The 16,793-nt window shown below is 43.6% G+C and overlaps 1 protein-coding gene across 8 annotated transcripts; it reads right to left on the bottom strand.

The window, feature by feature from the left end:
- Window positions 1–2,936: 2,936 nt before the first annotated feature.
- On the bottom strand, window positions 2,937–16,784 carry LOC112263708 (zinc finger protein 821). 8 transcript variants are annotated; one of them, XM_042330948.1, is made up of 6 exons: window positions 16,660–16,784; window positions 6,729–6,848; window positions 6,508–6,631; window positions 5,662–5,760; window positions 4,965–5,131; window positions 2,937–4,809 (listed from the first exon to the last, which is right to left on the bottom strand). In XM_042330948.1, exons 2-6 carry the CDS (start codon window positions 6,764–6,766, stop codon window positions 3,876–3,878), a joined length of 1,362 nt encoding a protein of 453 aa, XP_042186882.1. In that variant the 5' UTR covers window positions 6,767–6,848; window positions 16,660–16,784; the 3' UTR covers window positions 2,937–3,875. The 8 variants fall into 8 exon arrangements, with proteins under 8 accessions (XP_042186882.1, XP_024296010.1, XP_042186880.1 ...); XM_024440242.2 differs by having other exon boundaries at window positions 6,508–6,611; window positions 16,660–16,782; XM_042330946.1 differs by having other exon boundaries at window positions 16,640–16,774.
- Between the last annotated feature and the right edge of the window lie 9 nt (window positions 16,785–16,793).

Here is a 16,793-nt window from a genome sequence, read left to right as displayed (position 1 = left end):
TTAAATTGAACAAAAACAGGCAGGCATAGAATAACAGTAGAATACAAATGCAGTTTCACGACATGCAGTGCTAATCCAGACTGTCACGCTAGGCAGAGCTTTACAGTGCTGTTCAAAAGCACAAACAGAACCTGGGAAACTGTCAATACCATTTCCTTTGTAGTATTTTAATGTTTGAAGAGCATACTCCACATTTTCCATAGCATTATTCCACTGTGTGAGGATGATGACACTGCTGCCAGTTCAAATCAGTCAGAATACCCAGTATTCATTATTGAAAAGGTGTCCATACGTTTAGTACTTGGCAAAAATGATACAGATTTTGTAGCAAAGATAATGACCGTGTGTGACAACACTGTCTGCAGCATGGCTCTGCTCTCTGTGTATGTTAAATTAGGATAGTGATATGACCCTACTGAAAATAAGTTAATGGTCCAGGGCGCTGAATCTATGGCCAAAGAGGCCTCACTGAGTTGCATTGCCTGAGTTGCACAATTCTATACATTTGAGTCCATTTGTTTTTTCCTGCACTCTGCATAGTTTTAAGAGTAAAATTTCCCTTGGAATAAACAGCACTGTTGCATAGAGGTTTGAACCGCTCCTAGACTCTTAAGGACAATTAGAATATAATAGCTTTTCCCTGTTGAGCGGGATACTATTCTGTTGTGGGCTTTAGCCTGGTAGTGGCTCAAACTGAGAACCCATCTTAGTTCCTGTCTTGAGGAATACTCCAGAAAACTAATCATGTAATGTTGTCAATGTGTCTGCAGAGCTCAGTTGTGAAACAGTGTATCAGAGGTAACCTTTTGAGGAAAGAAATTGAGAACAAATGACCAAAGAGAAGGAAAAAACAAATACATACAGTACAGAACCAAACATGGCAAAATGTGTAATTGCAGCTATTATATACACCAACAAACAAAATATCCCCAATTTCTTTTTTTTTTACAAAATATATATATATATATATATTCACATCATGTTGCATAAATATCAATTGGAATGAGGTCAATGAAACAGATAAGACCAGAGATCTCTCCCAACTAGTCAAGGGTCAACAGGTCTAATAATGAGTCTAGAACATGCTCATTGGAGAACTCTGCAAAGTGAGATCACTTGAAAAATGCAGAGATTCGTTACTTAAAATATAGCATTTACCCTGACACATGAGCATTTTTAAATACCTTGGCTGGGTGAGGAAGGAAATATGACAATTTGGGGCATTTAGAAAAATGCTAATAAAATAGCATTCTCAGTTCACATGTTGAGTCTTAAATGTCCTAGAGGTAACTAACATATACAGAACAATAACAGCAGCAAAGATTGTGGTTTGATGAGCCAAAAATGTCAATGCAACAGAAGATGCATAAAGTAAAAATGAAATTATTACCAACTACTTGGAGTGTTGAGAAGGTACGAGGGAAAAACAGATTGAGGAAGGTCAATGTGACTAATAAAAGGCAAAGAGACCTACAGTAGTGGCAGTATACAGTTGAAGTCGGAAGTTTACATACATCTTAGCCAAATACATTTAAACTCAGTTTCACAATTCCTGACATTTAATCCTAGTAAAAATTCCCTGTCTTAGGTCAGTTAGGATCACCACTTTATCTTAAGAATGTGAAATGTCAGGAAATAGTAGAATGACTTATTTCAGATTTTATTTCTTTCATTAGATTCCCAGTGGGTCAGAAGTTTACATGCACTCAATTAGTATTTGGTAGCATTACCTTTAAATTGTTTAACTTAGGTCAAACGTTTTGGGTAGCCTTCCATAAGCTTCCCACAATAAGTTGGGTGAATTTTGGCCCATTCCTCCTGACAGAGCTGGTGTAACTGAGTCAGGTTTGTAGGCCTCCTTGCTCGCACACGCTTTTCAGTTCTGCCTGCAAATTTTCTGTAGGATTGAGGTCAGGGCTTTGTGATGGTCACTCTAATACCTTGACTTTGTTGTTCTTAATAAGCCATTTTGCCACAACTTTGGAAGTATGCTTGGGGTCACTGTCCAGTTGGAAGACCCGTTTGCGACCAAGCTTTAACTTCTTGACTGATGTCTTGAGATGTTGCTTCAATATACACCATTTTCCTGCCTCATGATGCCATCTATTTTGTGAAGTGCACCAGTCCCTCCTGCAGCAAAGCACCCTCACAACATGATGCTGCCACCCCCGTGCTTCACGGTTGGGATGGTGTTCTTTGGCTTGCAAGCCTCCCCCTTTTTCCTCCAAACATAAAGATGGTCATTATGGCCAAACAGTTCTATTTTTGTTTCATCAGACCAGAAGACATTTCTCCAAAAAGTACGATCTGTAGTCTGGTTTTTTGAATGGCAGTTTAGGGGCAGTGGCTTCTTCCTTGCTGTGCGGCCTTTCAGGTTATGTCGATATAGGACTCGTTTTACTGTGGATATAGATACTTTTGTACCCGTTTCCTCCAGCATCTTCACAAGGTCCTATGCTGTTGTTCTGGGACTGATTTCCCCATTTCGCACCAAAGTACATTCATCTCTAGGAGACAAAGTGTCTCCTTCCTGAGCGATATGATGGCTGCATGGTCCCAAGGTGTTTAAACTTGCTTACTATTGTTTGTACAGATGAACGTGGTACCTTCAGGCGTTTGGAAATTGTTCCCAAGGATGACCCAAACTTTTTTTTCTGAAGACTTTGCTGATTTCTTTAGATTTTCCCATGATATCAAGCAAAGAGGCACTGAGTTTGAAGGTAGGCCTTGAAATACATCCACAGGTACACCTCCAATTGACTCAAATGATGTCAATTTGCCTATCAGAAGCTTCTAAAGCCATGACATAAACAGCTTTGAATATTCCAGAAAATTAAAGGCACAGTCAACTTCATGTATGTAAACTTCTGACCCATTGGAATTGTGATACAGTGAATTACAAGTGAAGTAAACTTTCTGTAAACAATTGTTGGAAAAATTACTTGTCGTGCACAAAGTAGATAGTCCTAACCGACTTGCCAAAACAATAGGTTTGACTCCAACCTAAGTCTATGTAAACTTCCCGACTTCAACTGTATATTGAGTTGAAAAGGACATGCTGGAATGAAGGAGAATGTTGCTCAAAACAGGGCTCACTAAATAGTACAGAATATTCTGAGCATAGCAGATAGAATTGTGATGTATAGAACAGGCACGTTTTCTTTCGTTCCTGTTTTATACAATACATGTCTGACTGTCTTTCTGAATGTTCTGTCCTGTTGAATATTCCCCCAGTAAGCACATCCTAAAGATATAAACAAACCCTCAAACTAAGGAAACAACCCGCATTCTCTTCTGTAGTGTACGTGTAAAGAAGCTTGGAGTCAGAACGTAGACCAGAGGGCTCGGCCTCAGCCCCTTACTGAGGTAGTTGATTGGGTGGATATGAGCTAGCCAGAGCAGAGACCCACGTTGGCAGCATGAGACAGAGAGAGGTGTAGCTACCGGTAAACTCCAGCGACTGGGCTAGCAGAAGGGACCCGAGGCGAGGGAAAGAGCTATGGGCTACGTGACTCACTCCCACCACTGAAGGTCCATGTGCAAAAGATGGAAGGGTGTAACTCCTCCTGTCACAATGGGCTGCTAAGTCAAAGTCTGCTAGCCCCCAGAACAGAAAATCTCTTGACAACATGCTTTATCAATATCATTAAGTGAAACATTCTTGACCCTGCTCTACTTTCCTGCTAGTCTGTAATAAATTAATGTTATTTGTTGACACAGGAGTTTGGGTATCAAGTCGTTGGACACAGAAGCTGCTGGAATTTCAACCAGCATAGAATGGTTCCATCTGTGACCATGGCAACCCATAGGCGTAGTGGAGTAAGTCATTGTAACTGTTAGTGGTCCAGTGTGCTGCCCCCAGTGACCTGGTCCTGCTAGGGCAGCTTCATGAAGAGGCCGTTGTCCAGAGAGGGGACAGGCATGGGGCAGGGGAACTGGAACAGGCTCATGTCTGCCGTCAGGGCGGCCATAGCAGCTGGGTCATGCTCTATCTGACCTCTCAGAGAGGGGTCAATCTTCTCCAGCCGCCGTTTCAGTCTCTTGGCCTCTCTCTCACGGATCAGCCTAGCCTGCCTCTTATCTGGAGTCTCATTGGCCCTCTTCATCCGCATGGCCTCCCTGTCGCGCAGAAGCCTCCGTGTCCGTTGCTCCTCTGTCTCCTGCAGCCTCTGCATCCGCTTGGCTTCGCGGTCCCGCAGCCTCCGTAGCTCCCGCTCCTCGGGCGACTCGTGCTCCCGCTTGGTCTTCTTGGCGGAACGCTCACGCTCTAGACGGTGCATGCGTGCCTCCACCGGCTCGTTCTTCCTGCGCATGGCCCACTTCCTCATGGGAGACTGGGCGTCCACCAGCTGCTGGTAGGCCACACAGCTGTTGCACACCAGCAGCACTCCGGCCGGGTGCACAGGCATGGGGCTCAGGATGTCTGGCAGCAGGGGTAGGCCTGGAGAGGGGCTGAGGGTGTCAGGGAAGGAGGGGGGCGAAGAGAGAAGGCTGTGGTGCAGTGAGGGGAGTGGGTGGCCTGGGAGGTGTCCGGGACCTTGGCCATGGTTGTGTCCCTGGTTGTGTCCGGGGCTGTATCCCAGGCCGTGGTTCTGTCCCGGGATGTGGCCTGTGCCACGGCCAGGGTTGTGTCCTGGGCCTTGGTTTGGGCCGTGTCCTTGGTTGTGGCCGAGCCCGTGGCCGTGTATCAGGCCATGACCGGTGTTGCCCATGGGGCTGCCGGAGAGAGACCGGGACATGGAACAGTTCTCATCTCCACTGCTGCATTCCATACTGCTGCCTGTGTTCAGGACCTCTCTGAGCTTCTCCCTGTGTAGGGGGGCAGAGACGTGAGTAGTTACAGGACACAGCTGTTACAGGCTAGCGCAGACAGACAGCCTAACTCTCTAAACTCTGTAGATAACCCATGTCATTGTGTGTGTGAAAGGCTGAAATTAGGTAGTAGTGGTGGAGGAGGCACAGACCTGTTGAAGTTGTTGGTGTCGGTGAAGCGTGTCCCACACACAGCACAGTTGGAGAGGCGGTCCTCAGAGTGGATGAGAAGGTGGCGCCCCAGGGAGCCTGGCGAGCTGAGCGCGCGCCCACACACTGGGCACACGTAGTTCTTACTGCTGCCCATCAATGATGTGTGCTGCTCCACAGAGAGACAGGGGGACAGAGAAAGAGGGAGCAAAAGGGAGAGCGATGGACATTTATAGTCATTTAATTAGGTAGACCACAATCGTTTTCTTTGTCAGTGTGTTTTATAAGCGACATAAAAAAGTGAGGGCAAACCCCAACAGTGCATATCTAAAAATACACATATCTACAATTGTGTTAACACTACACCATCATGTGAGAAAGTACACAAATGGAAGGAGGAGGAAGTGGTTGCTGGTAAACGTTTAATTCTGTCTCAGTTACAAAACACTGGCATAACTTCAAACTGGATGAAACATCCAAACCTTAGGTTTGACACATAACCCAGAGATGATCACATGACTGGATCATAATTATGCTTCCCTCTTTAGTGTAGTGATGACAGTAGGAGGTTTAAAGGTGATTATCTAACCCTAGCCCATTATCCCCCCAATCCAACCGTTGAGGCTAAGGAGGCTTTGGCCCTGTCTGAATACTTGGTGCCAAGGTGGGCTGTCTGGTACTGTACTGTACTGTCCTCACCTGGTAGACGTGTGTGATGAGCTGCTCGGGGCTGCTGAACTCCAGGGTGCACAGAGGACAAACACAGCTGTTCATCAGGTCGGCCCCCTCCTCGCTCTCCTGAGAAACACAGAGGCGTCAGTACTACTGTACCCTCAGATACTGTGGATGCTATGTGGAGCTACCATACAGATATGTTTCATCAGTAATATGTATGCTAATGATTGTGTAATAATACAGTAGGTTATGTAATGGTGGTTCTGCCTACACTGAGAATGTAGGGCAAATATTAGAAGAGGATTTCATGTGTACATCTAAAGGGTGGATATGCTCATCCTCTCTACAGTACCTCTATGGCTGGTCCAGGGAGCAGGAATCCTGAAGGGTAGGTCAAAAGGTTGTGTGTGTATGTTGGGTGGGTTGAGGGTGAGAGAGAGAATTACCCTCAGGCCCCCAGTGACTCATTGACTGTCACTATGACACACTGTATGACTCTGCCATGGGTGTGAATCACACCACACAACCTGAGATGCTTTCTGTTTCTGGGGTCTGAAGGTGTGAGGATATTCTGTGAATCGCCAGTTTACAATTGACTAACGCAATTTATTCAGACATTTTCTTGTACTGCATCTCTCTTTTTGTACGATTATCGAATAACATAATTCTGGAAAATGGACAGTGCGGGGTGGGGCAATAACCTTTCCACAAAAGTCTAGAGGGCCAGATGACCCTGAGATCTGTAGAACACTATCAAATCAGGAAGGAAACACGTGTGAATCAGCAACCACGCAGGCCTGCACTCAGTGACCACACAGTGCTAGGAGGAGAGAACACCCCTCCATGGGTAACCCTGACAGTGACACTCACTTCTTTAACTCCCCTGTGGTGTGTTCTCTTGGTGGAGGTCATGTGGTCGTCAGCTGAGGTGTTGGAGGATGAGTCGTGGTTGTCCAGGTCGCTATCACTGTCTTCTATGGAGGCAAACACAGCCCTATCAATATAGACAGACAACAGAGCTAGTCATTCTCTCACGACACCCCCTACAGAGAGTGTCACATTAGGGTCAGGGAAATGCCCTAAATGCCTACCTGAAATGCTGTCCTGTTGGGAATTGTTGCTGTGGCATTCGCTGTCCTCAATGAAATCGTCCCTGCCATCCATGTTAATAGTGTGAAGGGGGCCTGCAAAGCCGGTGCTGTGGAAGGGCCCTGTGAACAGAGGAGTCACAGGGAGATGATAGGACCATCAGAGGGAGGGGTGAACTAGGCATATCCACCTGATTTTCAAACACTTAAAACACGGAAGCCAAATGCAGAAACTATGGATACAACTTCCTTTCGCTGATAAATCCTGAAAAATACACCATATCACTAGCCTGCTAATGTGCCTGGACCTTGTAGGCTAACAGCTGAGAAAACCCCAGAACTGATCCAAATGGTTGCCCAATCAGGCAGGCTACATGCAGCCATTTCTAAATGAACATTTAAAAACGCTAGGCTTTTGAGCGTTATTCAAATGACATAAACTACAGTGAATAGCCTACACCCTAGACTAGAGTTTTGTACTCAATTGAAAACATTTCTGGTACCAGGGGACTGGGAGGGAGAGCACTCAGCATAGCCTCAGGAGCACACAGTGTAGGCTACCTATGATTTCCTGATCGAATAAACTTGTTTTTCCTTTCGTAAATTGACTGGATATATTCACTGCAGTATTAAGTCTAACATTGAGCTTATGAATTATGAGCTAATATGCATACGTTTCTAATTTAGGAGATCTACATCCCAAGCCTGTCCCAGAAAAAGCCAGACTACAAAAGCTTGCTGGACACTTATTTTCTTTAACCTACTAAATTAGCCTATTAGAGGAGATATACCTGCTTGCTCTTACCTGCTGAATGTAAAATATGCTACAGCATTAAGAACGGGCAGGGAGTTGGAAAGGAGAAGCCCATATTTTCCTATAGTAGGCCTATCTTAACACTGGGCTACATCCTGACAAAACATGAGTGGCCTGCATATGTACCTTTCTGGACTTTCTAAACTGTTGAGAATAGTCCCAAACCGATCCAAATGGTAGCAAAATCAAAGCCTAGGCTGTAGAAATATGCAGTTGTTGTTGTTTTTTGTTTTTTTACAAAATAGGGCATTTGAGAGATTATTCAAATTAGCCTACATAACATGGACAATAATTGTGTACGCAATTGATTACAGTAAAACTTTTCTTGCACTTTGACTGGTCAATATTGAGCTTCTTACTTCAGCTACACATTACTAGCCTCTCTCCAGCTGTTCTCATTCACAATAGGCTATAGCAGGGGTAGACAACACTGGTGCTGGAGTGCAGCAGGCACTTCATGTTTATTATTTAATCGACCTGGAGGATCAGGTGTGTTGAATTTAGGCAATCATTAAACTGATCAATAAGCTCAGTTGGTCAGGTGTGATGCCTAGTTTGAACAAAGTCCTGTAGTACCTGCGGATTGTTGAGGAGAGAAAGTGCATTGGTGTGATCACTTTTGGCCGGTTATTATGATAACACTGTTGCACTGATGCATTGCAAATAGTTGCACAGGACAGAGAGATGAGCACAGTGAAAAATAAGACCCAAAGAAATTGACAACCATTAGAAAAATGGAAATCACTTGCAAACCACTTGAGCAATGAGGCAATGACATGCTGTAATAGATGGGCAGGCAATATGGTGTTTGTTATTGAATAGCTACATTTAAATACAGTAGGAGTTACTATATTGCTTTACATTAGGCCTACATTGACGATTTAGTTGCAGTTGTCACTATGACAATGAACAGACCCTGAAAGTACCGAATGGTCTGAACCAGTATCTGTGTGTTAGAGAACGCATGGTGACCTTATTAATAGGCAGCGTGCAGTAGGATGCGTTGATCGGTTTATTGACAGGTGTAGGACTTCAGAACAATAAACGTTCCTCTAGTGTGGATGCTCACCAACGTGTTATAGTTATGTAGCCTATAGTTTATCATTATAGTTATTGGCTTGGTGCCTGGCCTGTAACTCTGACAACACAACTAATGTTATTATCACAACAGAACTAGCCTAGTAGGTCTAGCAAACAGAGAACTTGAATGAAATAAATGTAAAATTACGCTTATATACTCGTTTACTTGACTTTTAAACTGTATACTATAAAATGACTCCAAATAATTGACTCTGGCTAATTTGCCACCGGCGAACTGCAGTAGAGAAGTAAAGCGAAAGTCGAATCCATCACTTCCGTTGATTGGCTGTGCCCATAACGTTTCAAAAATAACGGTGGATAGAATGGGAAAGTGTGACCACTACATGTCGACTTTCATTCTTTTTTAAAAATGTTCTTGAAACGCAACAGACACAGATGCAAACAGGACGCAAATGAACATCTTAAAAGGCATCGGGTAGAAGTAAATTAATACACAAATAAGAATATAATTGTATATCTTAAATGACAGAGTTTGGGAATTTGGTTATATAACCTTGAAGCGCATTCAAAAACCGGAAGATCGAGGAACCAAGGCAAAATGGGCGGTCACTTTCCCATCGTATTCTTGATTGAGGCAATCCTCAATGACAGGAAAAAAAGATTTGTATTCATTTGATATAGAGTCAGGTGTGTATAATATATATTACAAGGCAATGCAGGAAAATACAACCAGTAGACAAAGCCTTGAGGTAAAACGTGCTAGGCATAGGAATGACAGCCCTGGAACAGAAGATTGACAGGTCAGTAGTGCAAGGCGGAGCGTGATCATGAAGTCAGGGGAAGACATTTCTAGAGCACAGACCTGTAATATTCAACAAGGAGGGCATAACAAACACCAGAGAGCCTGGTGTGTAGTCTGTACTTCAGTTACCTGGTGTAGGTGCTGACTAGCCACAAAAATCCAAGCAATCTATCACACATAGTCTACTGAAGAAAGTGCTTCAGATTAGAATAGCAAGCCTATCCAGCATTAAAGGAGCAGTAGCTACACACATAAACCCAGCATAGCTGCTATAATACACTAGTACAAGACGGTTATAGAAACACAACAGAATACATGAAAGACCTGAACCTTTAAAACACAATCATTCACCTAGCCTATATGCAGTTGACAAGGATGCGTTCATATTCACTGACATGCCAATATAATGCTGCATCAACACATCGCAGTAGCGCACGTTGACACATGCACACATAACCAGACCCCCACTTTACACAGAAGCAGAACGAACACACACACACACACACACACGCTTATCCAGGCATGCTGCAGTCCTCCCAGGGGGAAGCAGCCTGCACTCCTTTCCAGTAGCAGCCTGCAAGGCAGTGTTTCTCCCTCTCTCTCAGTACCACCCACACACTGCACAGCCTGGCTCACCCTCTGTCCTCCCTGCTCATACGCAGCTCTGACTGTTCTATATCCATACCAGCAGCTCTGAGGGGAAGGCCAATGCCTCATACCAGTGGAGCCCATGTGTGTCTGCTTAACCCCCTCACATGGTACTTAACATTTTACAGCATCTCTGCTCATTGCATTCGTATCCCATTTCCCCTCCTATCTACACCCAAGCTTGACACGGTTGGGATGGGAGCACAGAACCTCTTCAGTTGTTAGTGACAGTACTCATTCCTGAGGACCTCTCCTGTCATCAGTATCAAAACAGTATCAGAATACATTAAATGGGGATTTCATTTGGATCCTTTTTAGATATCTCGAGGGTAAAAATATATATTTAAACTGCAACAGTTTAGGTTCCATAGCCCTCCAGTTATCACCCTCTGCTTCTGAATGCAATGAATTCCCCCTCCCCTTCCTGTCCAGTCTTTCCATTCAGTGTGATGGAAGGAACATCTCTCATCCAGTTACCTGAGGCTGGCAGAGGTAATTACAGCCTCTGTTCTAATCCTGGAGCAACACACCACTGAGGAGCATGGTCTGTGTGTGAGAGGGTTGAGGATTAATCTTCAGCTATCTTTTTTTTTTTAAACTCCCCTCTAATCTTCACAGGGCTGTCATACCTGCATTAACTTTTTGCCGGAGTATGGTATGTGAAAATAGTTTGGGCACAATCCCCATAGTGATCCAGGCACTCATTAGCATTGGTAGAGTGGGTCTGATTGTTGAACTATGAACTGCTACAGACTGGCTCCACAGCACACAGCGAATGATTGATGTGTGAGAGCTACCCATCCCCCACTGCTAGGGTCTGTCTGTACATCTGTCTCTCTTCTCCCTCCCTCCCTCCCGCCGTCCCCATGTCTCTGCCACTCTGATGTTATCTCTGAGTCTGCGTGTCTGTAGGCAGGAGGTGACGCAGTGTCTGACTGAATCCAGACAAAGACAAACTCATCAGCCAACAGACACAGAGGGAGAGAGGAGGAGGAGGAAGGGGGGACAAAACAAAACAGACAAAAGAGAGAATGCCAAAACTCTACTCAAACACTAAGCAATGGGGCTCCTGTTGAATTCAAGCTCCCCTCTTTTTTACCCACCCTCTGCTCCAACACACACAGTCACACAATACTGTCTGAGTCTCCAGGAAGTGCTGGGGCCCCTGCCTTCCATCTGTGTACAGGCACTATGGTGTTCAGGACCATGGGAATGGTGAAACACAGACATCAGCTAATCCCAGACTCCCAGATCATTTCTCACGTCGCCTAATTGACAGCCTGGTATTTAATTAAGGCAAGGAGGACACCACCATCACCCCTTTTCTCCAGAATCCCTCCCTCTCTATGGAGCCCTTCTCCCCAGTGAAGTGTCTGAAATGATCCCAACTCTGCTCTCCGAGAAATCAACACAAAATGACCCATCTGTATGGCTTCCTCAAGTATGTGTGTTGTAAAGATGATACATTATAGATCCACAATGAAGACTATTCTGATACAACCTGACTATCAACGCATGCTATCAAAACGGACCTGTTTATCATCACCAACCCTTTCAGGGCTAATGAGACTTCTAACAGAGCTGCTATGCTTTCCCGCTACCCCAGCCATGATTGGCTCAGACAGGCTATCTGATTAGTTTTCCCATGCTGGTAATGTCTGTGCTCTACATCGAGGGACATTTCACATCAGTTCACGACACACACACACACACACACACACACACACACACACACACACACACACACACACACTTTAAGGATTATAATAATGTTTAATTTGATGGTGGGTTAAGAAAATGGCCAATTATCATTTTATAAACTGTGGTATGTGTGTGAATTTGTCTTGCACCAACTATATGTGGTCATAGGAAAGTGTGAAGGTCTGGTTCATTCTGAGGATAATAAAAAGACAGTTGTTATTTCATAACTATCAGTCAGAAGTAGTACGTGAAGCTTGTAGACATCACTGTAGAAGCCCCCCAAAAAACACCTTAAGATTGATAATGTGTGTTGTACTATACTGTGTTTGAACAACAGAGTTCTATGGACCAATAAGTCAAGAAACACAATGCATCCTTACTGTGTTACGGTTTCCCGTGACAGATGATGTTATTAGCACATAGGGATTATTGAGGCCATTAGAGCAATACGTATTTCGACACGCCTACCTACCTACAGCACCCGATGTCACAGGAAGGCCAAAAAGATCATCAAGGAAAACAACCACCTGAGCCACTGCCTGTTCACCCCTCTATCATCCAGAAGGCGAGGTCAGTACAGGTGCATCAAAGCTGGGACCAATAGACTGAAAAACAGCTTCTATCTCTAACAGAGAGGCTGCTGCCAACATACTGACTCAAATCTCTGGCCACTTTAATAAATGGACTTAATAAATGTATCACTAGTCACTTTAAATAACACAACTTGAATAATGTTATCCTACATTACTCATCTCATATGTATATACTTTATTCTATACCATCTACTGCATCTTGCCTGTGCCGCAAGGCCATCGCTCATCCATATATATATATGTACATATTCATATGCATCCCTTTACATTTGTGCGTATAAGGTAGTTGTGAATTTGTTAGATAACTTGTTAGATATACTGCATTGTCTGGAACTAAAAGCACAAGCATTTCGCTACACTCACATTAACATCGGCTAACAATGTGTATGTAACCAATAAAATTTTATTTTATTTTGAAAAGGACCCTAAAGGACCTCACTGTATCGTTGGGTTCGATCTCCTTGGGTGGACTTATGCGTCCTCAGGCATCCAGTAGCCTACACTATGAAGGATCAGCAGGCCAATACATCATGCTCTCAGTTTGGCCTTTTAACATGCATAGGAAAAGGACATCATCATTACGATCAGTAGAAATGTTTGTCAGGCAACTACACAGCTACCAAACCTGTGGTACCTACACTATACCAGCTCTGGAGTAGTCTCCCATTGGAATTAGAGGAATGGTGCTTGCAGATAGCCAGAGTAGCTAAAGTAGTCAGTGACACTGAAAAACACCCTCCCCTAAGCTGGTGACTATGACAGAGACAACAACACTCATGGAACATAAACTTAAAAATAGAGAAATAAAACGTGTTTTAGTGGCCACAGGCATTGACAGTGCCAGTAGTGTAACCAACATTGCTATTCTCCACTGGCTGTACTGGTTCTGTATTTAAATCTAAGATGTCAATGTGGAGCGCTTATCCAGAGAAACAGAAAGTACACTCAAAGCAAAAGCATGTTGTACCTAGTTTAAACTGACATTTTATGAGGGATCTTAAATGGATTCTGAGACCAATAAGGGTGAAATCTGTCCTACTCTCAAGACTAACATTATTTGCATTGGTAGGCTATATCATACTCTCAAAACAAGAGTTGAAAACAGGGACCAGCATGCCACAGCAGGTGTGCATGCCGTCTCAATCAAAGAATCTTCTTAAAACCCACCAACATAAGCTCCGGTAAACACATGGAAATAACTATCTGAATAGTTTCCCTCAGAGAAAACGACCTGCGCACGCAATTGTGAGGTTGTCATCTCCATACAAATATCATAGTATTAGTAGCCTAATAATGGTTAATGATCATTTGTTTGGCTCAAAGATACAGACAGTCGTCAGTGTCACGCGCGTTGATTCAATGTATCATCAAAATTATTAAAATATTGCCGTCGCGCCACATAGGTTGAACTAAAACATTGTATCAGGCGCTTGTATCAACGATGGTGATTGACACATTGTCTTGCAATTCACAATTGCAACCGTGGCAAAAACAATCGACTAGTTCGATGGATGGAAATTATCCTCCTCACTACTTTTCAACAAGTAAAAATGGCAGTTACAATATCTTAGATACCTACAATGAACTTTGAAGGGGTTGTTCTGTTTTCGCCTGGACATATTATCCCCCACTCCCGGATGGGAAAATGGAATCTCCTCCTAGCCCAGACAGATTTGAAGATTCCCCTAAGCAATCCAGCTGTATTCCGTAAAGGGACTCCCTTCCGAGAGTACAACAATATCACTTAAATTATTTAAAATAAATACCAGTTGATCAAAATGGTCTACCCAGGCAGAGATGAACACAGCTTACACCATTGGTGCTTACACCAGGGTCATTTAAATGAATACAAAACAAATAGCCTAAACAAAAAAAAATAAAAGCACAAATGGCCTGGTTATACAATCTGATTCACTTCAATTTAAAGCACTCTCCAGTCAATCTAAATATATTTTTCAAATGATAGAAACTGCGATAGGGTCCTATCCAACCCGGACTGAGATGTTATTTGCTCAGCAGCCCCAAGCAGCTACAATCCTACGTTGCTGTAGCTTTGCCAATGCACTGCAACGATACTTAGGCACAGCTTCTTCTTCGGTTATAATGAAGTTCGCACATTTTGTTTGCGCATGCCGCCATCTACTGTGCGGTAGTGTGTGGTCGATCATGTACATTTTTGTGATACAAAAAAGGGTTGGGGGGGTAAATAAAAATGAACCACCAACTAACCCTACACCCATTTCATTTTTTTAAAAGTCACCACCCCATTCCACTACTTTGACCCTAACTGATCCTACACCAGGATCCCATACACAAACCAGAATGTGAACAGGGGAAAACCTCCATCAAATAGTTTGACGGCTTGGGAGGACAGGACTCTCGTTCAACACACCTTGTATCTCTTCCACAGTAAAACCTTATACACCCAAGTACTGCCACCACAACATCTACTTTCTGTGATATACATTGTACTGCAGAAATGGAATGTATAACCATGGCAATGAATGCTAAGAAGCCAACCTTACTGAAGCACACATTCAAATCACTCTGTCAATTCGTTCACAACGCCACAGTACTGCTTGCAGAACACGCACTAATGGCCTTTTTCCCAATACCCATCTTCTGTTCCTTAGCCCAATTTAGTAGTCTGGCTATCTCCGGCCTCTCCATGCTCCCAAAATGTGCCACAATCGTCAGCCAGGTCTCCTCATCATCCATCTTAGCAAACCATCTCGGACTGCCTCCCTGACCTTGGTATGGTCTTGATTTTCATCCCACAGGCACAGCTGTTATCTATGCTCACAAAATGTGCACCGCATTGTGGGATGTTCAAAACATTTGAGGGTAGATAACCTGTAATGACATAAGAGCAGTGAACTTCTGTCAACTGCCAACAATAATACATTGAGCCTACTTCTTTCACTCATTTCGTATATCATAATATTTGAATATTACATATTTTTTAAGGATTTTAGGCTGTATGTTAGGTGATTTTAAAACACACCGACAATTTTAATATTGTGAATTTTAAATAGGCCTATATACACAAAGCCCCTCAAAAGTAACACAATTTACACCAACTGAATCAATGCCTGTTGCAAAATTCAGTCTGCGCTATCTTCAACATTACATGGCATGTCGTGCACTTCAGCCTCTACCAAGTGGTCTTTACAGGTGGTACTACACTCGATTCACCCCATAACCACAGCATTGCTGGTTCAAAACCTGCTCCAGCTGTTTGCTCCGATTTTGGAGAAGGGAAGTCCCAACTGGCCGGGCTTGCAGCTGGGTGGTTTGCGACTGTCAAACACCTTAGCTGTTACACTAAGAGATCAGAATCGTAAGGTAGCTACACCCTTCCTTTGAATAGTCTGGCTTGCACTTTTCTAGTTCCCCGTGCCTGCACCCTTGGGGCACAGGTGCAATCGGGGACATCCCATTTCTGACACCAGTGTAGCAAAGTCGGAGTGGTACCTGGGACCTTGCCATTAGGCCAAGAGATCCTAAACTCTTTTGATGAGGTTGCTAGGTGTTGGGTTAGGGCACCTACACTACTAGTACCAGCAGTGGGAAACCCATGATTTCTCTGGCCTTTGATGGAAGTTTTCCCCTGTTCACATTCTGGTTTGTGCATGGGATACTATATTTTCTGGAGAATATAGTGCCTCCAAGTATGGGAGTGTACTATTGCTTCTGCCAAGCGGTCTGGACCTCTATGGCACATGTAGTAGTGTGCTCGCTAGTCTGAAACCTGGTGACGCTGGTTCAAACAACCCTCCAGTTGTTCCTATTCAATCTATGTACAGTATATTTTCAGATGGCAGAAAGAAATGTATACTTCATTAAAAAAAAGAAGCTACGATGAAGCCCATGTCCTGATTGAACTTAGAGCGGAATTGTCAGTAAAGTACACTAGATGGAGCCCACACACCTCACAAAATTACAAATGTCATAACATTACATGTCGACGTCATCACTGTCCGCCACGAGGTGAGGTGTGCGAACCGCAGCACGACGTTGAAAGACAATATTACTCATCCGCACATTTCGGACACATCTAAATACAACAAAATACGATACAACAAATAGCTACCTAGCTAGGTAGAACACCAGCCAAGCAAAATAATCAGACTGTTGCGTGCTATAATACCAATACTCGAAGCGTGCATTAATATCTCTAAACGTCTCACAAGTGCAGCTAGAAAGGCAGGCATATGCTAGCTAATGGGTTATTTAGCTAGCTACTACTAGCTATAGCATTATTGCAGTGATAAAATAAACATGTTCGTATTAACCAAAATGCTTACATACATACCAGCAACCCATGTTACTCACTCAAATATCACATAGCAGTGTCGAGGCTGGTGGATTTGCTAGCTAATTGAGAGTTCTGTAAATAATTTGCGCGCTCGCCTGTTTGAGGTCTTCATTCCTTTCTCATTCCACAAACGTTGAAGTTTAGTTTTTTT

The sequence above is a fragment of the Oncorhynchus tshawytscha genome, linkage group LG12, assembly GCF_018296145.1.
Source record: "Oncorhynchus tshawytscha isolate Ot180627B linkage group LG12, Otsh_v2.0, whole genome shotgun sequence".
Lineage (NCBI taxonomy): Eukaryota > Metazoa > Chordata > Actinopteri > Salmoniformes > Salmonidae > Oncorhynchus > Oncorhynchus tshawytscha.
The sequence above is the reverse complement of the archived record's forward strand: the minus strand, read 5'-3'. Positions and strand labels throughout refer to the sequence as shown.

What these genes read in the sequence shown, in the direction of transcription:
- LOC112263708 (XM_024440239.2), bottom strand. Translation starts at nt 13,943, where the DNA reads ATGTCCAGGCGAAAACAGAACAACCCCTTCAAAGTTCATT. An exon ending in CCAACAGGACAGCATTTCAG is followed by an intron (nt 6,612 to 6,728) that starts GTAGGCATTTAG and finishes TTGCCTCCATAG; the next exon opens with AAGACAGTGATAGCGACCTG. An exon ending in GACACCAACAACTTCAACAG is followed by an intron (nt 4,810 to 4,964) that starts GTCTGTGCCTCC and finishes CCCCCTACACAG; the next exon opens with GGAGAAGCTCAGAGAGGTCC.